The sequence below is a fragment of the Plasmodium falciparum genome, assembly GCF_000002765.6.
Source record: "Plasmodium falciparum 3D7 genome assembly, chromosome: 8".
Taxonomy (NCBI): Eukaryota; Apicomplexa; class Aconoidasida; order Haemosporida; family Plasmodiidae; genus Plasmodium; species Plasmodium falciparum.
Genome location: NC_004329.3, coordinates 397,501 through 425,000, shown reverse-complemented (window position 1 = coordinate 425,000; position 27,500 = coordinate 397,501). Strand labels below are relative to the sequence as shown.

General features: G+C 18.6%; 9 protein-coding genes across 9 annotated transcripts in view; 4 read left to right on the top strand and 5 right to left on the bottom strand.

Moving 5' to 3' along the window:
• The window catches only part of PF3D7_0808450 (protein MPODD, putative), a gene marked incomplete at both ends in the record, with an annotated part of 378 nt that extends 171 nt beyond the window's left edge, over positions 1 to 207 (top strand). Inside the window, one exon of the mRNA XM_034153485.1 lies at positions 64 to 207. Coding sequence (XP_034009376.1) covers positions 64 to 207 — 144 coding nt within the window. The remainder of the gene's footprint in view (positions 1 to 63) is intronic.
• A 257-nt stretch (positions 208 to 464) lies between these two features.
• PF3D7_0808400 (coatomer subunit epsilon, putative) lies at positions 465 to 1,474 on the bottom strand (the record flags this gene model as incomplete). The annotated part of the gene is made up of 2 exons (XM_002808784.1): positions 465 to 1,283; positions 1,457 to 1,474. The coding sequence occupies 2 exons, from the start codon at positions 1,472 to 1,474 to the stop codon at positions 465 to 467; spliced, it is 837 nt and encodes a 278-aa protein (XP_002808830.1).
• An 886-nt stretch (positions 1,475 to 2,360) lies between these two features.
• Positions 2,361 to 3,508, bottom strand: PF3D7_0808300 (ubiquitin regulatory protein, putative; the record flags this gene model as incomplete). Its single annotated transcript, XM_001349404.1, has 3 exons — positions 2,361 to 2,988; positions 3,136 to 3,210; positions 3,495 to 3,508. 3 exons carry the CDS (start codon positions 3,506 to 3,508, stop codon positions 2,361 to 2,363), a joined length of 717 nt encoding a protein of 238 aa, XP_001349440.1.
• A 3,427-nt stretch (positions 3,509 to 6,935) lies between these two features.
• On the top strand, positions 6,936 to 8,657 carry PF3D7_0808200 (plasmepsin X; the record flags this gene model as incomplete). Its single annotated transcript, XM_001349405.1, has 1 exon — positions 6,936 to 8,657. The coding sequence occupies one exon, from the start codon at positions 6,936 to 6,938 to the stop codon at positions 8,655 to 8,657; it is 1,722 nt and encodes a 573-aa protein (XP_001349441.1).
• Positions 8,658 to 9,832: 1,175 nt separating this feature from the next.
• On the bottom strand, positions 9,833 to 15,065 carry PF3D7_0808100 (AP-3 complex subunit delta, putative; the record flags this gene model as incomplete). The annotated part of the gene is made up of 3 exons (XM_002808783.1): positions 9,833 to 10,029; positions 10,292 to 10,529; positions 10,671 to 15,065. The coding sequence occupies 3 exons, from the start codon at positions 15,063 to 15,065 to the stop codon at positions 9,833 to 9,835; spliced, it is 4,830 nt and encodes a 1,609-aa protein (XP_002808829.1).
• An 851-nt stretch (positions 15,066 to 15,916) lies between these two features.
• PF3D7_0808000 (conserved Plasmodium protein, unknown function) lies at positions 15,917 to 20,005 on the bottom strand (the record flags this gene model as incomplete). The annotated part of the gene is made up of 1 exon (XM_002808782.1): positions 15,917 to 20,005. One exon carries the CDS (start codon positions 20,003 to 20,005, stop codon positions 15,917 to 15,919), a length of 4,089 nt encoding a protein of 1,362 aa, XP_002808828.1.
• An 854-nt stretch (positions 20,006 to 20,859) lies between these two features.
• PF3D7_0807900 (tyrosine--tRNA ligase) lies at positions 20,860 to 22,406 on the bottom strand (the record flags this gene model as incomplete). Its single annotated transcript, XM_001349408.1, has 3 exons — positions 20,860 to 21,053; positions 21,218 to 21,925; positions 22,187 to 22,406. 3 exons carry the CDS (start codon positions 22,404 to 22,406, stop codon positions 20,860 to 20,862), a joined length of 1,122 nt encoding a protein of 373 aa, XP_001349444.1.
• A 1,234-nt stretch (positions 22,407 to 23,640) lies between these two features.
• PF3D7_0807800 (26S proteasome regulatory subunit RPN10, putative) lies at positions 23,641 to 25,410 on the top strand (the record flags this gene model as incomplete). The annotated part of the gene is made up of 2 exons (XM_001349409.1): positions 23,641 to 23,730; positions 24,055 to 25,410. 2 exons carry the CDS (start codon positions 23,641 to 23,643, stop codon positions 25,408 to 25,410), a joined length of 1,446 nt encoding a protein of 481 aa, XP_001349445.1.
• An 803-nt stretch (positions 25,411 to 26,213) lies between these two features.
• The window catches only part of PF3D7_0807700 (serine protease DegP), a gene marked incomplete at both ends in the record, with an annotated part of 3,140 nt that continues 1,853 nt past the window's right edge, over positions 26,214 to 27,500 (top strand). The window contains 3 exons of the mRNA XM_001349410.1: positions 26,214 to 26,838; positions 26,945 to 27,257; positions 27,436 to 27,500. The exon at positions 27,436 to 27,500 is cut by the window's right edge and continues 22 nt beyond it. Of these exons, the coding sequence (XP_001349446.1) occupies positions 26,214 to 26,838; positions 26,945 to 27,257; positions 27,436 to 27,500 (1,003 nt within the window). The remainder of the gene's footprint in view (positions 26,839 to 26,944; positions 27,258 to 27,435) is intronic.

The following is a 27,500-nucleotide window of genomic DNA, read 5'->3' as shown; positions in this document are numbered from 1 at the left end:
TTTTTTTTTTTGTTTATTTTTGAATGCTCTTATGTTTTAAAATAATATTTTTTATTTGTTTAGAAAAGTCAATTTACTAATGGCAAAAGGATTCCTATAACAAACTGCAATGAAGCAATACATAATTTTGTGGTTGAAAAAAAATTAAAAAAAGATGACATACAAATACAGAAAAAAAAAAATGTATACATCATATCGTTAGTTTGAAAAAAAAAAAAAAAAAAAAAAAAAAAAAAACAAATAGCCAAAATGGAATTAAATAATAATAAGAACAAGAAAAAAGCCTGACCAAGTCATGTAAAATATAATATATATATACAAATATATAAACATATATATATATATATATATATATATATATATGCTTGTATGTGTGTGTTTTTTTTTATTTTTTATTTTTATTTTTATTTTTATTTTTTATTTTTATTTTTTATTGTTCATTTTTTTGTTTTATTTTGTTTGTTTCAGAATTCACTAACAAAATTATCCACTTCATCATCAATTTTTTTCAAAACTTTTAAACTATCATGTGAAGAATAATTATCATAGAGTTTTGTTAAATATTCATTAGCTTCATCAAGTTCATATAAATACAATGAGCATGTTATTAAATTATATAGAATATCACCGTTATTTATTTGATTTTTTAAAAATTCTTTAGCGTCATTAAATTCATAATTTAGTATGCTTGCTACTGCCTTTCCATTTAATATAATGTTAGAATGGTCATTAATCATTGATCCATATAAAGATTCTAAATCATCAAAAATTAAAAAGGATTCTTTATTATTATCATTAAATAAATAATAAATAGCTAACACAATTTTAATAATAGGTATTTCTTCATTCATATGTAAAAAATCTTTTATAATTTCATTTACTATATCTTGTCTATTTATATTTAATAAGAAAAAAATTTTGGCTGCTTTAATTTCTATAGTACCATTTTCTAATAAATCAAAACATTCATCTAATAAATCATTATCAAAGAATATTCTACTTTTTAAAATATTAGCATTACAAGAAGAAGTATTTAATTGTTTTATTTCATTTAATACATTTTCTTTATCATTCATATAATAATATTTATAATATAAATATAACAAATATAAATTTTCATTCTTCTCATTCTTTAATTTTAATATGGCATCCTTTTTTATATTTTCCATCATATATATCTGATATATGAATTCTTCACATTCCTTCTTTTCTTTTTCGTCTTTTACATTTTCAAAATAACTCAGGCAGTGCTTATTAAAACCTCCATAAAAGAAGTCTCGAATCTAAAAAAAAAAAGAAATATATAAATAAATATATTATACATAAACGTTATAAGAATGTTATAAAAATGTTGTAAATCATAATAAGAATATATATATATATATATATATAAATATAAATACATATATTTATAGTATGCATAATAGTATCAATTTATTTTATTTTTTCTTTTAACTTGTAATGGTGTATCCATTGAAAAAAAAAAAAAAATTAATTAAATTATTTAACTATACATAAAAAAAATTAAATAAAAAAAAAATATATTATTATATAAATAAATATTATATATTAAATGGTATATATGGTGGATACATATATATAATGAATATAAATAAATAAATAAATATATATATATATATATATATATTATATATATATTTATTTTTTTTAAAATAATCAAAAGTTGAATATTATTAATAAAAAAGATAAAAATTTATTTAAAAAAAAAAAAAAAAAAAAAAATTTTATATATATATATATAATATATATAATATAATAATATATGCATACTACATATAATACATAAGATATATATTTATATTATATATTTATATATGTATGTAATATTTAATACAGATTTTTCTATATGTTATAATTCCCTTTACATTTCAATATTTTCTAACTTTAATATTGTCATAATTTTTGATATTGTTCATATAAAATACTTTTAAAGTTAATATTTTAAATAAATAATATTTAAACGTATTATTATTTGTATATGAGTGTTTATATTTTATTGGGTAACAATTCTTTATATTATTTCCCTTTACATAAAAAAATAAAAAAAATAAATAAATGAATAAGCATATTGTATACATATATATACATATATATATATATATATATTTATATATTTATACCAATTTCATTTTTTGAATGTACATTTTTCATCTTATGTAATACTGTATGTTTAAAAAGAAGAAAAACCATTGTACGAACTAACATATATAAAAACATATTATATAACTGCACCACATATTTCAAATTTTTTTCCTTATAAAAAAAAAAAAAAAAAAAAAAAAAATGTACATATGGTATGCATATATATTTAATGAAAAATTTTAGATATATTATATTTTTTATGGGATTAATTTTTGTGTTATAAGAAGATCCAACAATTTTGCACTTTCCAAGGTTTGATGTTCATTTCTGTTAATTAATTTAAGAGGGTAATCATATGATAACGAAAAATTAACTGGTGTATAACTAAAAACGAATTGAAATAAATCTTCAACTGTATGATCATAATTAAATTTTTGCGTAATTTTTTTTCCGTTATATAATCTTATATGTAATGTAGTTATTGGTTTTTTATCATCAATTTTTATTTCTTTTATATTATTTGGATCTGTTGAAATTTTATTCATTTCTTCTTCACTAATACTTGAGATAGTACCACCTAATTTAACACCTTGACCTTTATATAATTCTTGTTCTTTTGTTTTTTTCTTTGTATATATTTGATTACTCTTATCTTTTATAGCTACATTCATTGTTTTATCTTTTGAAGCAAATTCTTTTGGTAATATCCCTGCCTCGATATTTGCCATAAACTTTTTATTTTCTTCTATCTCAAGGTCACGAAATTCACCATCATCTACTATAAAACCATTTTTGTATAATGTAATGTGCCTACAGTTTTCTGGCAATTTGGATTTGAAAAGATTCTGAACAAAATCATCATCTGAATTTTGTACCTCTAGTCCGCTAAAAAAAAAAAAAAAAAAAAAATATATATATATATATATATATATATATATATATATATATATATGTATACATTGTATATGTGTTTTTTTTTTTTTTTTTTTTGTCTTTATTCCAACTGCATACAAATTTATGTTTTTCTTTTACCTCTTTTGACCTCCGGTATAATGGGCCACTCGTTCATTATTTTTTTTATCATCCTTCTTTAAATCACTTAGTGATCTATATATAATAATAATAATAAAATTAATTATATTAAATGTTCATATAAATTTTACACCCTTATACAAATAAATATATATATTAAATCATAGTCATGTATTATTAGTTTCATAACACTGTCTTATAAAATAAATATTATATAAATATATATATGTGAAAATATAACATAATATAGAGCAAAGTAAATAAAATAATTTATATGTATATATATATATATATATATATATATATATATATATATATTTTTTTTTTTTTTTTTTTTTTTAAATTAATTTTTATACTACCTTATATTTGACATGTTTCTCCAAAAAACACAAAAAAAAAAAAATTTCAAATAAAATAAAGTTTCTACTATTTAGACTCTTTTATTTGTTTTTATTAATTCGGAATAGATGACTCTTATAATGATATGTATGAATAAATTTCACATAAAAAAAAAATTACAACTTTTTTGCATAAAATATTTTTGTTTTATAAGCATATAAAAGCATAATGAATAAAATAAATATTCTTATTAAATATATGTTTTATGTATGTGAATGAAAAATAATAATTTTTTACATGTATAATATTATAATATTATTATATATATATATTATAATTTAATATATCTAAGAATTATGAAATATCAAAAAAAATACAAATATAAGAATATAAAAATATAAACATATAAAAGATAATATAAGATTACTTCCCAGGGTTTTTTTTTTTTTTTTTTATTTATGCATAGTATGAATATTTGTAATATTATATATATATATATATATATATATATATATATATATATTATATATTTATTTATTTATATATATTTTTTTTTTTTAATATTTAAAATATTATAATATATTATATATATTTGTATTATATTCACTTTTATTCATTTATTTTATATATATATATTAAATAATAAAATCCAAAAATCTATTAATTTCTTATACTAAAAAATAATAATAATAATAATAAATCAATTAATTAATTCAAGATATTAATATATTATATATATAAATATATATTAGAGTCTTCAAAATGCCATAAAAAATATATTCGTTCATTTTACAACATTTCTCAAATGTACATAATATAATTTATATGTATTACCTTTTTAATTTTTTTTTGTTTTTATTTTTTTTATTTTTATTTTTAATGAATTCTTTCTTCTTTTAGAAATTGTAAAAGAGTATTACTATTTTGTTTACTTATTTTTATCATATATTTATTACATGCAAATCAAAAAATTATATAATTTAAAAAAATAATAAATAAATAAATAAAAACTTTAGTTGATTGATGGTATACTTTTTATGTCCATTTAATATTTTGTCCATACATTTGAACTTACTATAGAATTCGTTCATAACTTTTCTGTATCAATTAATTGTTTATGGTAATATATTTACTTTTTCCAAAAATAAAATTATATATATATATATATATATATATATATTGATCAATGTATTATTTTTTCTACAAAAAATATAGAGTAAAAAAAAGCATAGCAAATATATGTATTTCTTAATTTTAAATTCTATATATTTATATTATATATTTTCTACGTAGAAATTATCTACTAAGTTTAAAAGAGGAAAAAAAAAAAATATATATATATATATATATATATATATATATATAATATATGATGTAGACGATTTTTTTAAATAGCCTTATTATCACTAATTATAATATAAAAAATAAAAAAAGAAATTTTAAGTGAATAAAAGATGAAATGTTAAATAATTATTAATTTTCCATAACCCTTTAAATATATATATATAGAAATAAAAAAAAATACGCTCAATTTTTTATTTTTTTTTAAACATACCAAATTTTAAATATTACACAAAAAAAAATATATATATACACATATTTTAAAATATATAAATAAAATATATATATATATAATATATATGTTATATATATTATTTTTTTTTTTTTTTTTTTTTTTTTTTCCTTACCTACAGTGTAACTAGCCAAAAAAAAAAAAAAAAAAAAAAAAATTATATGTAGCTAATATGCGATTTTTCCTTTTTAATTTTAAAAATTTTCAATTTTTTCACTGTTTTCCCTTAAAATTTCATCACTGGTAAATTCATTAAAAAAAATATATATATATATATTTATTTATTCATTTATATTTATTTCCTTATATTTAATTTTGTTATAAAAATGTTCATTTTTTTTTTATATATGTGGAGAATTATTTTTTCTATATAGTGTTGTACATTATTGTGTAAAAATTTATCCTCCTTTTTTTTTTTCCTTCTCTTATTTTTGCATGGTACAACATCCGTATATATAATATATATATGTAGAATGAAATTCACATAAAAAAAAAAAAAAAAAAAAATACTAAAACATTTTAAAGTTGAAAGTTTTTTCTCAGGATATTTCCTTATTTAAAATTAAGCATTTCTTCCTTTTTTTTTTTTTTTTTGTATTTTTTAATATATTTGAGATCATGCTTTAATTTGTAATTTTAATGAATATATAACTGAGCATTTTTTGAGGTTTTTTACTTTTTTCAATTTTTTTTTTTTTTTTTTTTTTGTTGATGGTACTTTAGTGTTTTCTCTTTTTAAGTATAATAAATAAATTTAAAAATGATCATGAAAAACTCAATTTTTAAATAATTAAACATGGATGAATTTTACGACATCACAAATAAAAAAAATATCATATATATATATATATATATATATATATATATTTATATTTTTTTTTTTTTTTTTTTTTTAAATGCTTATAAATATATAATTAAAAAAAGTTTTCATTTATATAGAAAATATGGAACCAAATTTAATTTTTTACCAAGTTACTTTTTAATTAATGGTTGCAATAAAAAAAAGTCGGCATGAAAATTAGCTAACTCATTTTTTTTTTTTTTTTTTTATGAACAATTCATATATTTTTTTTTTTTGTACAAATTTTATATATATATATATATATATATATATATATATATATTGTTTATTTTTTAAAAAACCTATTTATAATTTATATATATATATATATATATGTACAAATATTGAAATTTCCCATGCCTTTTACATATTTCCATCCAGATATATTAAATATATATATATATATATATATATATGTTTGTATTTGCTTTGAATCTATATATTATTTTTATTTTTTTGGACATTTTAAAATAGGTAAAATTTTCAACATTTATTATATTTCATAGTATACATAAATAAAAATATATACATATATTTATATATATATATATTTTTTTTTTTAATGGTTGCATATCTATTTTTGGATATTGCAATTTTTTATTTTTGTAAGCTTCATGAAAAAACATTCAAAAATAGAAAAAGAAGAATATATTAAAATTTTATAGGAAGAATATAAAATGAAGCATCACGAATGAGATTATTTTATCCATTTATTAATAGAAGCACTATCATCAGTTGCTTTAATTTACTCTATTGTATTGTAATGTGTACTGTATATATTTAATATATGGTGTATAACAACATATATTTGAAATTTCTGTGTAAAAATAATAATAAATAAAAGAAAACATATAATAATAATAATAAAAATAAAAATAAAAATAAAAAAAAAAATTAAAACAATTTAAATAAACAAGAAAATATAACATAATATAACATAATATAACATAATATATTATAAATATATTATAACATAATATAATATATTATAAATATATTATAATATATTATAATATAATTTAACATATATCGGTTATAAAGACAGAAATGAAACGCATTAGCCCTCTAAACACCCTTTTTTATTTAAGTTTATTTTTTTCATACACATTTAAAGGGTTAAAATGCACCAGAATATATAAAATCGGAACGAAAGCGTTACCGTGTTCTGAGTGTCACGATGTATTTGATTGTACCGGGTGTTTATTCGAGGAAAAAGAATCTTCTCATGTGATACCTTTAAAATTAAACAAGAAGAATCCAAACGATCATAAAAAATTACAAAAACATCATGAGTCTCTAAAATTAGGGGACGTAAAATATTATGTAAACAGAGGAGAAGGAATTTCCGGAAGTTTAGGAACGTCGTCTGGTAATACATTAGATGATATGGATTTAATAAATGAAGAAATAAATAAAAAACGAACAAATGCACAATTAGATGAAAAAAACTTTTTAGATTTTACTACGTATAATAAAAATAAAGCACAAGATATATCTGACCATTTATCTGATATTCAGAAACATGTGTATGAACAAGATGCTCAAAAGGGAAATAAAAATTTTACAAATAATGAAAACAATTCAGATAATGAAAACAATTCAGATAATGAAAACAATTCAGATAATGAAAACAATTTAGATAATGAAAACAATTTAGATAATGAAAACAATTCAGATAATAGTTCGATTGAAAAAAATTTTATTGCTTTAGAAAATAAAAACGCTACAGTAGAGCAAACAAAAGAAAATATTTTTCTAGTACCCTTAAAACACTTAAGAGATAGCCAATTTGTAGGAGAATTATTAGTTGGTACCCCCCCTCAAACTGTATATCCAATATTTGATACAGGAAGTACAAATGTATGGGTAGTGACAACAGCTTGTGAAGAAGAGTCTTGTAAAAAAGTCCGAAGATATGATCCTAATAAATCAAAAACATTTAGGAGATCATTCATAGAAAAAAATTTACACATAGTATTTGGATCCGGTTCTATATCAGGTTCTGTAGGTACAGATACATTTATGTTAGGAAAGCACCTAGTAAGAAATCAGACTTTTGGATTAGTAGAGAGTGAATCAAATAATAATAAAAATGGTGGGGATAATATATTTGATTATATATCCTTTGAAGGTATAGTAGGCTTAGGATTTCCAGGAATGTTATCAGCTGGGAATATACCATTTTTTGATAATTTATTAAAACAAAATCCAAATGTAGATCCTCAATTTTCTTTTTATATATCTCCTTATGATGGGAAGTCAACTTTAATAATTGGTGGGATTAGTAAATCGTTTTATGAGGGCGATATATACATGTTGCCAGTATTAAAAGAATCCTACTGGGAAGTAAAATTAGATGAATTATATATTGGTAAAGAAAGAATATGTTGTGATGAAGAAAGTTACGTTATATTTGACACAGGTACATCTTATAATACAATGCCTAGTAGTCAGATGAAAACATTTTTGAATCTAATACATTCAACTGCATGTACTGAACAAAACTATAAAGATATATTAAAATCATATCCTATAATTAAATATGTTTTTGGTGAGCTAATCATTGAATTACATCCAGAAGAATATATGATTTTAAACGATGATGTATGTATGCCTGCCTACATGCAAATCGATGTACCATCCGAAAGAAACCATGCATATTTATTAGGCAGTTTATCTTTTATGAGGAATTTTTTTACGGTATTTGTACGAGGCACAGAAAGTAGACCTTCTATGGTTGGAGTAGCAAGAGCAAAAAGTAAAAACTAAAAGAGGGATAAAATTTTGAATGATTCGAACACAATAAAAGGGGTTATATAAAAGATGCACAAATATATATATATATATATATATATATATATGTATATATTATTTTACTTTTTTGGTACATCACACATTTTTACATTCCCTTTTTTAATGCATTATTAATAATTCATTTTTTGTTTTTTATACTTTATAATTTACTTTATTTTTTTTGTCTATTTGTTTTTCTTTCTCTTTATTGAATCCCATATTTTAATATACCCTAAATATATTCATATATAAATATGTACATATTTATATATATATGTATATATTTTTATATATATGTATATATTTATATATATATGTATATATTTATATATATATGTATATATTTATATATATATGTATATATTTATATATATATGTATATATTTATATATATATATGTATATATTTTTATATATATGTATATATTTATATATATATGTATATATTTTTATATATATGTATATATTTATATTTGTTCATTATATTGTTTTCTTTTGTTAAAAAAAAAAAAAAAAACAATTTAAAACACCTTTTTTAATATTAAATAAATTTTTTCTTTTTTTTTTAAATTGTACAAATGTGATGTAATAGGTTATACACTAGTATAATAAGTGTAACAAGCAAATAAATAAAATATATATAAACATATATATAAACATATATATATATATATTTATTTTTATTTATTTATTTTTATTTATTTGTTCATATAAGTGTAAAAAATTAGACATTGAAGAATGCCTTTTCATTTTTATTATGTCTACAAAATTGTTGTCATAAATAAAAATTGAAATAATTGTGCACAAAAAAAAAAAAAAAAAAAATATAATAAATAAAATAAAACAAAAATTAAAGAGCATATGAAATGATATAAAAGTTTATAAATATATAACATTTGGCAAGTGTTTATATTTTTTTCATATAAATATTTAATATGATATAAATAAGTATTAAACGTATAACAATTTTTTTTTTTTTTTTAAACATTTTTTCCTATTTTAATATTAGCATTTAATTTGTTTTTATTAAAATGATGATACATATAATATTTTATTTTATTAATGAATATAAAACGTTATAATATTAAAAAAAAAAAAAATATATATATATATATTTGTACATTTATAATGTTTATATTTTGTGTGTCATGTTCAGAATGAAAAGTCAATATTTATTATTTTTTGTAAAAATAATTGTTTGATATAAAACTCGAAATAATCAAGAAGCTTGTTACTATCATCCTGTGAATTATTTAAAATTTTCATTTTTATATAAATATTATAATTATAAGAAATATTACTTTCTTCTTTTTTCTGAGGTTTCACATTTAATAATAAGACAATGTTATCTACAAGGAGGATTTTATTAAAAATATGTAAAAAAAATAAAAAGAAACATGTATATGGGTAAATGGATGAATATATAATATATATATAAAGAAATATATAGATTTTATGATGTTATGATAATATGAAAAAATATACATGGTACTACACCAATGTAATAATATATAATATTACATCAAAAAAATAAATATATATATACATATATATATATATATATATATATATATATATTTATGTTCATTTATTTTATTTTTTTATGTTTACCTTCTAAAGTGCTCATACTCTTTTTCGTACTTTCGCATATACAAAAAATAATTCTTAATTCATTCATTTGTACTTCATTTTTTAAATTAACAAAAATGTTATTCATGTTAAAAAAAGATATATTCAAATATTGTGATAAAAATAAAAAATAATTGAACAGTAGTTTATAAATATTGCTATTTTTCTCGGTGGTTATTTCGTAGTTCACATTTCTTAACATTACGTTTTTACTATTAACCTGAAAGGATCAATTAAAAAAAAAAAAAATGTCCTATGTAACATATTGATATATATATATATATATATATATATATATATATATATATAAAATATTCACATATATATATTTTTCTTTTCATATTCAATCTTTTCCTTTTACCCTTTTAAAGTCTTCCGTCGATAAATGGAGAGGATCCATTTTTACATAAGGTATTATAAGTAACCCTTTATTTTGCACATTTTGAGTATTAAAAAAATAGTCATAACAGAATTTTATATCTGAGATATATGTATCATATTTTATAGATATAAAAATAGACCTAGTTATATTTTTTATTTGTATAACATTTTTGTTATTAATAGGATGATTATAATCATCCATCTTTTGAATGGTGATGTTATTATATTTATAAAAATAATTTTCCACATCATCATTAAAATTGGTATAATCAGGATTATATTTATCTAATATATTATAATTTATTAAATTAAATGATGTATATAAATTGAAATTATTAAGTATAAAGGTATCATTTTTTAGGTGTATATATAAAATTAATTGTTTATTATCTTTTAGATGTTTTAAATATAATTTAAAATGATCATTTTGATAAATTATATAAAAAGGAAATGTGTTAATCCATTTTTGTTTATATTGTTCATGTTTATTTATTAAAATATAAAGTTCATTTGTTATATTGGTTTGTATATTTTTTTTTGTTACTTTTTGTATATTCGGCATATTGTATGATGTATTATTATCCATATCATCTTTTATATTCTTAATATTTTTATTTTTTTTTTTATTTATAGTTCCCGATTGTTCTTTAGATAATACTATGCTATTAAAAAAGAAAAAAGAATCATCATATTTAAAAGGTTGGTTTAAATCCAAATGTTTGTTATCATTTTCTTGGATATGTATTGTATTAATAAAATAATTGTAAAAATTAAAGGTTTTATAATTTTCTTTTTTCGTATTTAATAATAAAGATAATATATTTTTTAATAAAATACATGTATCCAAATTGTATACATCATTTTTTTTCTTTATTAAATAATTAAGATGTGTATAACATCGATAAAAATAGAAAAGTAGAAGAGAATGATTTTCCTCAAATTGTAAAAAGAACATAAATATTTTGATCACATTCCATAATATATTTGCTGAATTATATGATATAAAAAATAAATATAATGTAAAAAAAAATAGTTTTAAAAAAAACATATCTTTAAATTCTTTTATTTTATCATAAGTTTCTTCTAAATAGATAGTAATAAAATATATTATATATTCATATGATTCTACTTTTATATGATCTAATTTGTTACATTTTATATATTCACATGTTTTAATATAATTATCACTATATTTATCACCATCTTCATTCATTTGTATATTCTTATCATCATATTTTTCTTTTACATTTTCACAATTTTCTTTCATTTCTCTTTTTAGATTTAAAGGATCACCATTCTGTGATGTTTCTCGTACACATTCGATGTACTTTGCATCAGGATATATTTTATCATACAATTTTAAAATAATAATAATATATTCAAATACATCATATTTATTTAATATATTGAAATTTTTTATTTCTTTTTTTAAATTAAAAATATCGTTTATAAGTATATATTCGTATATTTCTTCATAATTTGACATGATGTCAAGAAAATAACTATCATCTTGATTATTTAATTTGTTTATAAGATTATCTTTTTTTTTATTAAACTCAATAGAGGGACATATTAATTTTGTAAACGGATCTCCTACTTGTATTATATTATTATAAGAACATTTATAAGTATTTGTATGAAAACATACATGTTCATTGGTTTTTATATTAATATTTGTGTCCATATTTTTATGTTTTATATTATGATCATTCTTTTGTATACATTTTGTCAAGAAAAATTTGTTCATTTCTAATTTATTATTTTTTAGATATAAATGATTTCTTTCTAAAGTATCTTTTATAAAACCTAATGCATATGTTATAATAAAAATGCAACTTAAAAAATTGGTTGTGATGTGTGTTATTTTTAACTTTTTATTTATTTTATGTATATGTTGAAGTATATCATATTCTTTTGTATGATTTTTTAAACATAATAAATAGAATAATATAAAAACATACACATTTACATTTTGTAAATTATTTAAATTATTAATACAATAATTAATTATAACATTAATATATTCATCGGCATAATTCAATGGTTTCGCTTCTGCGTTATTATAAGAATTATTGTTATGATTATATAAATAGATCAATATGCTATAAACAATTTGTTCGAAATTTTTGTCATTTATTAAAAAATATAATATATATAATAACTTTTTTCTTATCGTTATATCTTTGTGATAAAAATTTTTTAATATATTTCTTGAAAATTCATTTAATAAATTGTAACGTGTAAAATATTCATATATATCTGGAATAATAAAAAGATATTTATACAAATTGATGGTCATGTATACAATATTTTTATCTTCTGTAAAAAAAGATGATAATAATTGTTTAAAACAATAAAATAAAAATTTATCAAAAGGTGTTCCAGCATTATTGTTTTCTTTGGTATTCTTTTCTTCTTTGTAAATAATATTGTATGTATTTATATGTTCTTGTGATAATAATACAACATCTTCTGGATTGTTAATATTGTGTTTATTATAACTACTGGTTCTTTGGATAGTACCATCAACATTACTATGGTTCACCATAACGTCATTATGATTACATTTATCATTATATTTATCATTATATTTTACCTCCTCGACATTTTTGATATCGTTGGATGTGTCCACACATTTAAACATACCACACATTTCCTGAGATAACACAGATGTATTAATATAACTATCCACGTTGGGGATATGGACATTATAATTTTTCTTATAATTAAAAAGTATAAAATCGTAGCATTCAAAAATAACGCTCTTTGCTTTGTTTGTAAAGTAGATATGAATAATTATGGGTAGGAACTTTTTATATATTCTGTATTCATATTTTACTAATTTATTAATAAATTTAATGAATTTAATTAGCTTCCAATTATCTATAATACTTAATCTTTCATTCAATATGTTATAAATAAATGGAACAAAGGATAAAAATTTCTTTAAATAATTAGAAATATCATGTTCATCATTATAAAAATTATTATTACTACAAGTATCACTATAAATTTCATTATTATTATTTTTAATATTATCATGGTCGAGTCCAATTTCTTCACCTTTTTGTGTTCCAACCTGGTGAAAGATTTTCTCATTATTCTTAAGCATACTATTATAATAATTCGTATTATCACAATAATCACTTTTATTATGAACGCAAACTTGTTCATCGTTTTTTTTTTTATTCGTGCCCACGAGATTAAGATCTCTTTCTCTATATTCATTGCTTCTAATAGGTGAGTTGTGATATTTCATTTGCCTTCTCTCCAAATATGAAAATATTTCTGCGAGCACATTAATTATTAAACAACACAAACATGTGTTATTTCTGAATGTATAATCAACTTTGTCAAAAGGTAATTTTTCATAGGAAGTATTTTCATTATTATACAATGAAACAAAATTTTTTTTTAACAAATCAAAAAAAGTATGTAAAATGCTTAAATTTGATATTACTAATTTATAAAAACATAAAATAGTTTTCTTCCTAATATATACATTCGAATTATTTAAAAGGAAAAATATATCATTGTATAAATTACTACTCATAATATCAGTACATATATTACTAATACTATTTAATATTAAAAATGTATTAAAAACTTTTTGATCATTGTTAGTATTAATACCTTGAAGGAGGCCACTGAAATTATTTTTTTTATTTCTATCATTAAAAGGTTCAACAGAATTATTAACATGGAAATTGTTCATATTATTTGTGTTGATTGTGTTCATATTATTTGTGTTGATTGTGTTCATATTATTTGTGTTGATTGTGTTCATATTATTTGTGTTGATTGTGTTCATATTATTTGTGTTGATTGTGTTCACATTATTTGTGTTGGTTGTGTTCACATTATTTGTGTTGATTGTGTTCACATTATTTGTGTTGATTGTGTTCATATTTTTAAATATATTAATATTTTCTTTTATTATCTTGGTACCTATATTGGACAGAGAACTTAATACTGTACCTTTTGTATTTTGATCTATAGAATTTATAGAATCTTTATATAATTCCTTCTTAAATAAATTTATGGATAAAAAAATTATATCGTCATTATCACTAATACTATTCAAAAAAAAAAAACCACGTCTTTTTAAAAAATATTTATTACATGTTAATAACTGGATTACAGAAAAATTATATTCCTTATCAATTTTTTTTCCAAACATTTGTAAGTATAATAATTTCAATAATACTAAAGATTTCTCTTTAACAACTGAATTCATTAAAAACAACTTATCATTTGATTTCCTCTTATCCAAATCCTTCAAATAACTAACACACTTCTGATAATTCTTTTCCAAATTATTAATACTGTCATCTTTTTTTATATCTTTTATTAATTCAACAAAACTATTATCCATTTTGTGCAACACAAAAAAATAAAAAATAATAAAAAATAAAAAATAAAAAATAATATAAAATAAAAAATAATATAAAATAAAATAAAATAAAAAAATAAAATAAAATAAAATAATAAAAGATCAAAATAAAAGATCAAAATAAAAGATCAAAAAGAATGATCAAAAAGGACGATCAAAAAGAACGATCAAAAAGAACGATCAAAAAGAACGATCAATCAAACAAATAAACAATCACATACAAATTGAGATAATGAAAGGGGAAAAAAAAAAAAGAAAGAAATGTTACATACTTTTCACAATGATTAAATATTATAAATATATTTTACACAAAAAATATTAAAATGAAATATATATCATTTGTTTATTTTTTTAAATAATTAATAATATATATATTATATATATCAATATATTTTTAGAAGAGAGGAAAACCCAAAAAAAAAAAAAAAATAAATAAAATAAAATAAAATAAAATAATAATAAAATATATTTTATACATATAAATAAGTTTATAACTTGAAAAATAAACAATATATATATATATATATATATAATCCATTTTTATATTAAAAAAAATATAAAAATCAAATGACCTTTCATTTATTCAGTATACATAGGAAAATAAATTGCAAGGCACAATACAAAAAAAAAAAAAAAAAAAAAAAAAAAAAAAAAAAAAAAAAAAAATATATATACATTAAACATATATATATATATATATATATATATATATATATATATATATATATTTATTTATTTATTTATTTATTTATATTTTTAATAGAATATCCATTTGTCATAACATATAACAACTGATAATATGATGTGCTACATTTAATATAAAAGTATTAAAATTAATTTATAAAAAAATGTAAAAATATTTTATCCAACATATTATTTAAATAACCCGATGAAGAATCATATCCACTATGCCCACCCTTATCCGAAAAAGAAATATAAAAATTTGCATTTTCATTTTGTTCATTATTATTTTTAAAATTTATAAAGTTCAATTTATTGTTATGTTGCTTATGTGATTCATCTAGTATATTTTGATCATTATCATAATAATAAAAATAATTTATTGTGAGATTTTTATAATGTATATATTTTGTAAAATATTTTATAGAATTATAATTAGAACATATAATATCATATTTGTTTAAATATAAAAGAATATTACTCTTGAAAAAAATATTAGTATTATCCTTGTTTAAAGAAAATACTTCCTTTGATATGTTGTTACTATTATTACAAAAATGTTCTTTATAATTAGGATATATATTATAATATGGACACATTGAATATATGTAATAAGGTATACTATTGTATTTATTTTTATTATTATTATTATTATTATTATTATTTCTAACAATTTTGTTTGTTCCTTTTAAATATCGACCTTTAATATATTTTCTTTTCCTTTTAAAATCATTGTTGTAATATCCATTACAATGTTTCTTATAAACAAAATGGATTTGATTAGTATTCTTTTTATTTATAGATATATGTATATTCTTTTTTATATTATAATCATTTATATTCATAGATCCAAATTCTAAATATTCTGAAGGTACATGTGGATTGTTACGATCGCTTAAGTTATTGAAAATATCTAATAAAGGATTAACAAATATAATATTTTTTACAATTTTAAATATACAACTTAATATATATCCTCCTATCATTCCACAATTTGAATATAAATATAAAGAAATATTTTCTGTATTACTTATATTTTTATATTTAAGAAAATTAATACATTGTATGAAATCATCAAGAATTTTTTTCTTTTCCTTACTTTTGTCTATATATTTTTTTCTCACACCTTCTTCATCCTTATGACACATTAACCCTCCTGAACCTCTAAGATGAAAATAAGATATTACAAAATTGTTTAAAAGATAAAAATAATATTCATCGTTGTATGTACATAAATTCATTTCATTATAAAAAGGGTATACGTGAATAATAGTTTTACTAGGATAAACAAAATGAGGAACTAACAAATTATTCTTTTCGTTTAATACAAAATTAAAATTTTCATAGCTCTCCATATTCATTTCTGATAATAAATTATAATCAAAAATTATTGGAAGATCATTGAATATATTATTGCTACACTTATCAGAATGTGGATCATTTACAAAATTGTCACAGCATATATTATGATTATCACAGCATATATTATGTTTATCACAACATATATTATGTTTATCACAGCATATATTATGTTTATCACAGCATATATTATGATTATCACAACATATATTATGATTATCACAGCATATATTATGTTTATCACAGCATATATTATGTTTATCACAACACATTTTGTTATTATCACAACACATTTTGTTATTATCACAAAACATTTTTTTATTATCACAACACATTTTGTTATTATCACAATATGTTTTATTATTATCACAATATGTTTTATTATTGTCTATATTTATTTTTTTTTCCTCATTTTTTATATAATCAAAAAAATTAGTAATTTCCATATTTTCTTTATTTTTATTTCCCTCCTCATAATTACTACCACTATTATCAAATATCCGCTTTATACAATCATTAATATTATCCATTCGACTCATATTCATACTCGTGATATTATTCCGATCACCATAACATATATGATGATTATCCTTCCTCTTATATACTAAAGTAATAGCAATTTTTTTATTATCCTTTGTTTTTAAAAAAACATCTTTAATACAAAAGTTCTTATGAAGTTCAAAAATTTTTTGTAATTCCTTATCATACTTAAAATAAGTACTTTCAAATAAACTAGACGAAGATGAACAAACAAAATCGCTATCCTCAATATTATTTATATTTTTTAATAAACACAAAACTCCTTTTTTTAAATATAACCTTAACTTTATGTTGTTAATAAAAGTATTACATATATCAAATGAAATAAACGGACTATAAAAATTGTTATTTATACCACATGATATACTGCCTTTCTTTATAGGAAGATAAACAATCTTCATAATCTTTCTTAAATCATTAGATTTATAAAATTTGTTATTATTTGTACATTGAACTATATTATTAATAACTACATTCGCTCTTTTCTTATATGTCTTGATAAATATATTTTTTAAATCAATTATACAAATGAAAGGTGTTAAAAAATATTTATATAGATAGAGTACTAAACCATATTTAGTCATATCAAAATCTTGAAGGTTACAATTTTTTAAAGTAGCTAGTTTTTTTATTTTTGAATCTATAGGAATTTCGATTTTTCTTATATTTATCCTATATTTTGTATGATCACAATGGAATATATTATAATAATAATTATTATATATATTATTACTACATATATTATTACTACATATATTATTACTACATATATTATTACTACATATATTATTACTACATATATTATTACTACATATATTATTACTACATATATTATTATCATATTTCTCCAAACAAATGTGATTTTTTTTTTGTTGATTTTTTTTTTGTTGATTTTTTAAATATTTTTTATTATTCACATATTTCGCATTATTATATTTTTTCCTGCTGATTCTTTTTTTTTTCAAATAATTAATATCCTTAGTAGATACAGAAAATATGTGTACATGATTTTTTTCTCCTTGACATATTATAACAATATATTCATAAAAATTTTCTAAAAAGCATTTTCCTCTTAAACGACATGAAATTAATTTAACCACATCAATTATAAGATGTTTTCTTTGTTTTATTATATAATTATTTTTTATTCTATTTTTTTTTTTTGAGCATATTTTTTGGAGATTCAATAAAAATAATTTATTGTGCAAATGACTACCACTCAAAAGGAAAGTTTTCTTGTTATCTTTACTTTTGTATAGATTTAAAAAATATTCTTCTTCTTTTTCTTCATATATTAATATTTTAAAACATTTGGGCCCGTTCAAAAATAATTGGTTACACCTATATTTTTTATTTATATGTGTTGTAAAAAAAAATATATCTTTTTTTGAAAATTTCAAAAATTCAACATTTAATATTCCTCCCTTGAGGAAAATACATTTATTAATAATAGGAAGTATAAAGTTAGAACATCTAAACATATTATTTTTCTTATTTATAAAATATTTCTTATATATATCATAGTTACAACACATATTATTATAATGAACATTTTTATTTTGTTCAACATTCAAATGTATATCATTATACAATTCTATGTTTGTTAATTTTTTATTTCTTCTTTTTTTTTTATTCAGTTGATTTTTTAACACCAATTGTTCATTACAAATGTTTTCCAAAATACAAGGAATCTTATTTTTAGTTATTTTTTCTTTTATATACCTATCATAAATACGAAAGGTCCCTTTAAATATATAACAAAAATTCAAAGGACTATTATTTCTTTCAATTATAAAAAAAAATATAAAATCCCTTAAAATCTTAAAATGTTTAATAAAAAAATATGAAGGAAATATAACAACTACTTCGGATGTATATCTAGATATATATTTTCTCTTTTTTAATTCTTCTAATGAATTATAATCATAATAATCATAATAATCATAATAATCATATATATTTTTATTTTCTATATAGTCCTTTTTTTTTCCTATATATTCTCTTTTTTTTTTAAAAAAATTCCTTTTCAACCTTTTTCGACATATCATAATACAGTCTTCATTTTTTATCTCATAATAAACATACCTATTAACAAAAATTAAATCCTCATCTACATTTTTCTCAAAACATATATAGTTATTTCTCAATATTGAATGTACATTTTCCTTTATTTTCCCACGATAATATTCTATTTTACTTTTATAATTATTCAAATATTTATCAAGAATATGAGCATCTTGAAAGTATTTTTTTATTCTATTAAATTCTACATGTGTTTTTATTTTATCAACATAACTATAACAATCGATAATTCTACCAAATATATAATTACTAATTTTCATTTCATGTTTCTAAAAAAAAGGTACACATATATATAATATATATCATACATATTATATATATGTTGTCATATTAATAATATATATACTTATCATAACTTTAAGATCAAAAATAACATTTACTAATATATACATACATATAGAAATAAATATATATTATATTATTTCTTTCATTTTGTTCTTATATTAAACAACTCAATTTTTTTTATTAAATGTCATATTAAAAATATATATATGTAATATTTTTTTTTTTTTTTTTTTTTGCTATATCCACTCGGCTATTATCTAAATATAATATTTTTACATATAGCAAAATTTATCTTATAATTTCTTAAATATAAAAAATTAAAATAATTAAAAGAAATAAAAAATTCATAAATAGAATATATAAATAATTAGTTATATAGTATCTTCAAAAAAAATTAATAAATTATATATATATAAAAAAACTTATAATCACACATATGATTAAATATTAATTAAAAAAAAAAAAAAAAGAAACAAGATATATATATATATAATATATATACATATGTATATATAATTAAATGCATCTAATGCAATTAATACGGGGAAATAAAAAATATACATATAAATAAATTCATATATATTAATAAGTTATACATAATAGTAACAACATGATAATATAAATATATCCATATAAATAAATAAATAAATATATATATATATATATATATATATATATATATATATTTTTTTTTTTTTTTTTTGAACGTTAAAATATTAAATGATGTAGAGGATTCTCTAAGAAAACATAAAAAAAAAAAAAAAAAAAAAAAAAACACATGGAAGAACAATTTTAATTTATATAAAGCTTAAAAAAAAAAAAAAAAAAATTATTTGGTCACTTTGTATTTTTTTATTTCATTCAATAAATTTTTTGCCTCGATATTATTTTGAAAGTGATCTCTAACCGGTTGAAGTAATTTGTTAATATACATGGCAACATTATCCTTTAAATCTAAAGGATGTATAAAACCATTAACATAATCATGTTCAAGTTCTTGCAAGGTATAATATGTCTTATCTCCTAAAAATAAAAAAAAAGTATATAAATATATACATGAATTATTCAAATGTGTACATATATAATATATATATATATATAATATATATATATAATATATATATAATATATATATAATATACATATATATGTTTGTGTGTGTATATTTTCTTTTTCCCTTTTCGTACCTCCATTTTTCTCCTTTCTTACTAAGTTGAACTCATTATAGGACGGGAATATTATAGACTTTGCATAGGCATATATTGGATTATTTTCAATAACATTAGGTGGACAATATGCTTTTTTAATTTTTCTATTAACATCACTTTCTGAATCATCCATAAAGATAGCTGAATTTTCATCCGACTTGGACATTTTTTCTTGTCCTTCCAATAAACCTGGCAACATACCATGGGAAAGGATTACAGGTTTTTTTTTTATTTTTTTTATGTCACAATATTCTCGAGCCAACATATTTACTTTCCTCTGATCTATTCCAAGCTGACATATATCAACATTCAAAAAAAATATATCCGCACATTGCATACATGGATATAAAATTTGAGAACAATAATTTTCCTCTCCTTCACTTCTTCCCATAATTTTTAAACATCTTTTCATTCTATTAATATTAAAACTTCTAGATATATCAAGAACCAATGACCAATATTCATTTGGCTTCTTATTTATCTCTTCACTTGCCCAAAGAAATTGAACATTCTCCATATTCATTCCACAACTCTTCCATACCTCGATGAAATAACTACCAACCTTCTTTATCTTTTTCAAATCACCAGACATTTTATTGTTCAAATGAGCAAACCAGTCCGCAATCCAAAATATAAATGTGCAGCCGTTGCTTGTCAGTTTGTTTACAATAATGCTCTTAAGTAATCCTATAAAATAAAATAAAAAAATAAAAAAATAAATAAATAAATAAATATATATATATATATATATGTGGCATATAAATCAAAGTGTAGGGGAATAAAATAATAATAATAATAAAAATGTATAATAAATAGCCAAAATGGGAAGAAATTATGAAAATAAATACCTGAACAAGTCATATAAATAAATGCACACATATTTTTTACATGACTTGTTCATATATATATATATATATATATATATATATATATGTATTATATTTTTACCTTGAGCTATGTGCATACGGCCTGATGGCTCGAAACCATCATAACAGATTAATTTCCTTTTCAATAATAATTTAACTCTCAATTCATCCGGTTGAATACATTCCGAGGATATGGAAAGTATATCATTTAATATTTTATCAACATCTTCTATTTTTGATTCTTCTTGAGCTTTTTTTTCTTCAATTTCTTGTTCTTCTCTTTTAGTATCTGTGGTTTCCATTTTTTTAAAAAAACAATGATTATGTTTATGTATTCTTTTAAAATTGAATAAAGGGTTGTTTCTTAACAGTTTTTGCATAACAATATTAAAAGTTTCTTCTTTAAAGAAAACTTAATAAAATAAAATAAAAAACATAAATATATAATATATATATATATATATATATTACTTTGAAGGTGTGCAAATTTTTTTTATTTTTTTTTATTTTTCCACTTTAAAATGTATATATAAATATATATTATTTATTATGTATATTATTTATTTATTATTTTAATTTATTATTTTTTTTTTTTTTTTTTTGAGGTGGCTTCCTTTAATTTTAATTTATTATATAAATATATATATATATATATATATATAATATATTATAATATATTATATATGCATATAAACAGAATAATTAATAATATATATTTCTCCTTATCGATTTGAGTGTACAATAAATAATTATATATTATATATAAAATAAATATATAATATATATATATATATATATATATTTTTTAATTTGGAAGAAAAAATAAAAAAAATTAAATACAAAATATTTGATAAATATATAAAAGTAAAATACCTTTCAAACATGAAACACATATATAAATATATATATATATATATATTATATATGAATAATTAATTGTTAATCAATTTGTATATAAATATTATTCAACATTATATTTATACAAAATAATGAAATGTATTTTATATAAACACAATATTTAAAAAATATATATATATATAATATATACAAATCAAATGAAAAAATGGAAATGTTATAATTTGTGAATTTTATAAAAAGAGAAAAAAAATATATTTTTTATTTTTTTTCCATTTTACAATAATAAAAAGAAATAAATATAGTATAAAATATTATATATATATATATATAATAAATAATATAAAAAACATTATATATTTTTTAATATATATTATATATATTTAATATATATATTTATATATATAACATTTTATATATATGTACTGTAAAAATATTTTTTTTTTTATTGAGGATAATATTTTATTATATATTATTTTTTCATAAATAATATATATACCTTATGAATATAAAATAAGATTTCCTTTTTTTTTATTTTATTTTTTATTTTTTTACTTGTTGTTTTTTTTTTTTTTTTATTATTATTTATAATTTTTATTTATTATATTATATTATATTGTATTATTTTTTTTTTTTTTTGTTTTTTTTTTTTTTTTTTAATATTGATAAATAGAAAGAAAAATGAGCAATATCGAAGCTACAATAATATGTATAGATAATAGTGATTATAATAGAAATGAAGATATAGTCCCTAACAGATTTTTATCACAGGTAAAATAAAAATATAAAATGATAATATATAATATATATATTGAATAAATAATACATATATTGAATATATATGTATGTTTATGTATATATTTATTTGTAATATTGTGCCACAATGGCGCATAAATATAGAAAAAATATATAATTTTTCTCACGAGTACAATATGTTTTGATGAAAATAAATAAATATATACATATATATATATATATATATATATATATATATATTGACATATTCTTATATATATCATATTATATATATTATATATATATATATATTTTTTTTTTTTTTTTTTTGTTTATATTTTATTTGTTTCCCTTTTGTAGATCGATTGTGTGAATGTTCTGTGTTGTAATAAAACGAGCTTACACTACAAAAACAACATAGGCATATTAATGATGGCCGGGGATAAAATAAAAGTGAAGGTGTCTTTAACGAATGATATAGGTCAATTACTTTCTTGTATTCATGATATAAAACTAGATGGTACATGTGATATAATAAGAAGTTTGTTAATAGCCCAGCTAGCTTTAAAGCATAGAGTAGATAAGAATTTAGATCAGAAGATAATATTATTTATAGGTAGTCCGTTTCATGTTAATGAAAAGCAATTAATAAATACTGGGAAGCAATTAAAAAAGAACAACATATCTGTAGATATAATAAGTTTTGGTAATATAGATAAGAATAGAGATAAATTAATGATGTTATTTGAGAGTGTAAATAATAATGATAATTGTAGATTTATTGAATGTCCAGAATATGAGAATAATTTAAGTAAATTTGTTTTGAATTCATTTTTAAATAATAATGATTTTAATATAGGAAATATTCAAGATGATGATCAGCTACTGAATGCTATGCAATTATCTTTGGAAGAAAGTCAGCATATGGATAAAAATTTGAATACTACTAATAACATAAACACAGGTAGTAATCATCATACTAATAATATTACAACTAATAATAATGACTTACCCACCATTGAAGAAATCGAAAATATGAAAGATATAGATAATGAGTTAAAGGAGGCATTAATATTGTCTTTAAGGGAATATACAGAAAAGAATAAATTAGAAAATAAAGACACAACAAGTAATAATAATAATAATAATAATGAAAGTAATAATAACAATAATGAAAGCAACAACAATAATAATGAAAGCAACAACAATAATAATGAAAGCAACAACAATAATAATGAAAGCAACAACAATAATAATGAAAGCAACAACAATAATAATGAAAGCAACAACAATAATAATGGTAACACGTGTGGTAATAATAATAATAATTCTCTTAATTTTTATAAAAAAGATGACAATTTTGCTCTTGTGAATGAAAGTTATAAAAATAATTTTGATAAAAATGACGAGAATAAATTAGAAACATCCAAGGAGAAAAAAGAAAATGAAAGTTATGAAAAAGTATTTAAAATTGATAAAGAAGAAAATATGGAAGATACTTCCAAAGATATTATTAATGAACATATTTATAAGGACATTCAACACAATGATGAAAATAATAATGTAATAAACCAAGGTGAAGAAAAGGAGCAATCGGCATCTTCATTAATACAAGATCCTAGTTATATATCCAACATCTTAGGAAAAATAAATCCAAATGTTAATGTTTTTGATAAAAAGGAGGGAGACAGCGACAAAGAAAAAAATAAAGAATAAAAAATAAAAAATAAATAAAAATATATATATATATATATATATATATATATATGTACAAATTTTATGTATATATGTTTATACATTTATACTTTTTTTTTATATCGTTCCCATTTATGCGCCTAAAAATTTTTTATCCCTTGTACATTTATTCTTATTAAGGTTCAATTATTTATTTGGGCACCTTTTCTTTTTTTTTTTTTATTTTAATTTTTTTTATTAATTCTAAGATATAAATGAATGAATAAATAAATAAATAAATATATATATATATATATAGATTTATATTTGAAGAATTATTATTCTTACCTGTGTGTCTTTAAAAATCTCCAACAATAAAAAGGGCATACATATATTTATATATATATATATATATATATGTGTGTATTCCCTCATATCTTGTAATTTTCCTATTTTGCTTTCTTCTATAAATATCCAAGCTGAGAAATATCAAGATGAGTAAAAGAGATTCTTACGAAAATTAACTTAAATATTATATATATATTGCTATTATTTACTTTAATTTTTTTTTTTTTTTTTTTTTTTTTTTTTGGGGAAGTAGACTGATTAAATGCAGTTCGGTGCATTAAGGTTATGATGAAGGTATAAAAGGAAATATAAAAAAAAAAAAAAAAGAATAACAATAATAATAATAATAATAAATTATTGTCTATTAAAACAATTTTGGTAGTAGTTATTTTTGTTCGTCGTATAGAAGGATATAAAAGAAGGGATATATTTTATTATTTCACATATATATATTTATTTATTTATTTATTTATTATTTTTTTTTTTTATGTGTAAAGATGGATATTATTTTTTGTACACCTACATATTGTAAAATCATGTTAATGATAATAATGTTAATTTCTTTAAGGACCCGATGTGATACGAACAATTTTCTGAATTGTTCAGTAGAAAAAGAAGAAGGAGAAGAAGAAATTATATCGACTAATTTAAAAAGGATAAATGATGATATGAACATATTAGGTCGTATATTGAATGATGAAAGAAATATAAAAATAACTGACATTGTAGAAATGTTACAAAATGAATATGATGATAAAAAAAAAAAAAAAAAAAAAAAAAAATATATATATAGGAAAAAAAAAAGTAATAATAAAATAAATGAAATTAATTCAGTACAACATTTTAATGTTAAAGAAAATATATTAAATGAAAAAAAAAAGAATCCATTAAATGATAACTTTAAAAACCCAAAATTAAGAAAGCATTCTCCAAATAATAAAAAGAACAAAAACAAAATTGGACAAATTAAATTTCATATTGTTGGTTATGATAAAAAAAAAATAACGAAATATCTTACACCTTCTATGATAAGTTCAATTCAAAAGCGTTTAATGAACAAAAATAAAAAAACAAATGTAAATGTAAATATGTCTAATGGGAGAGTCTTGCCCTTTTTTCCAAGTAAGAAAAAATAAAACATAAAAGATATACATATATATATATATATATATATATATATATATATACATATATATATATGTGTGTATATATTTTTTTCTTTTTGTAGAGGAATATTTCCTACACTCATCGACACATGAAAAGAAAGACAAAATGGCCACAAAGAAGAATAATAAAGAAGAGTCTATAATAAATGAAAGACTTTTAGAAAATTTAGAAAACATATCTTTGAGTCGTACCATAAAAGATATCCGAGGGGAAGAAGGAAATGAAAGAAAAGTAAAAGAAGAAGATAATAATATAAAAGAGGAAGGTAATTCATTTAAAAAATATTTCAAAGGTGTTGTAAAATTATATGTGGATATAACAGAACCTAACCTTGAAATGATATGGCAGAATTATCCACCTAAAAGCATAACAGGGTTATCACATATATATATATATATATATATATATATATGGGTGTATATATATGTATTATTTGAATTTGAAAGAAAATTTTACATATAAGAATTATAATGTTAATATATACATAAAGTTATATATATATATATTTATATTTTTTTTTTTTTTTTTTTTTTTTTTTTTTTTTTTTGACAGATCGGGGTTTATTATTGAGGGTCATCTAATTATAACCAATGCTCACAATATTTCCTATAGTACCA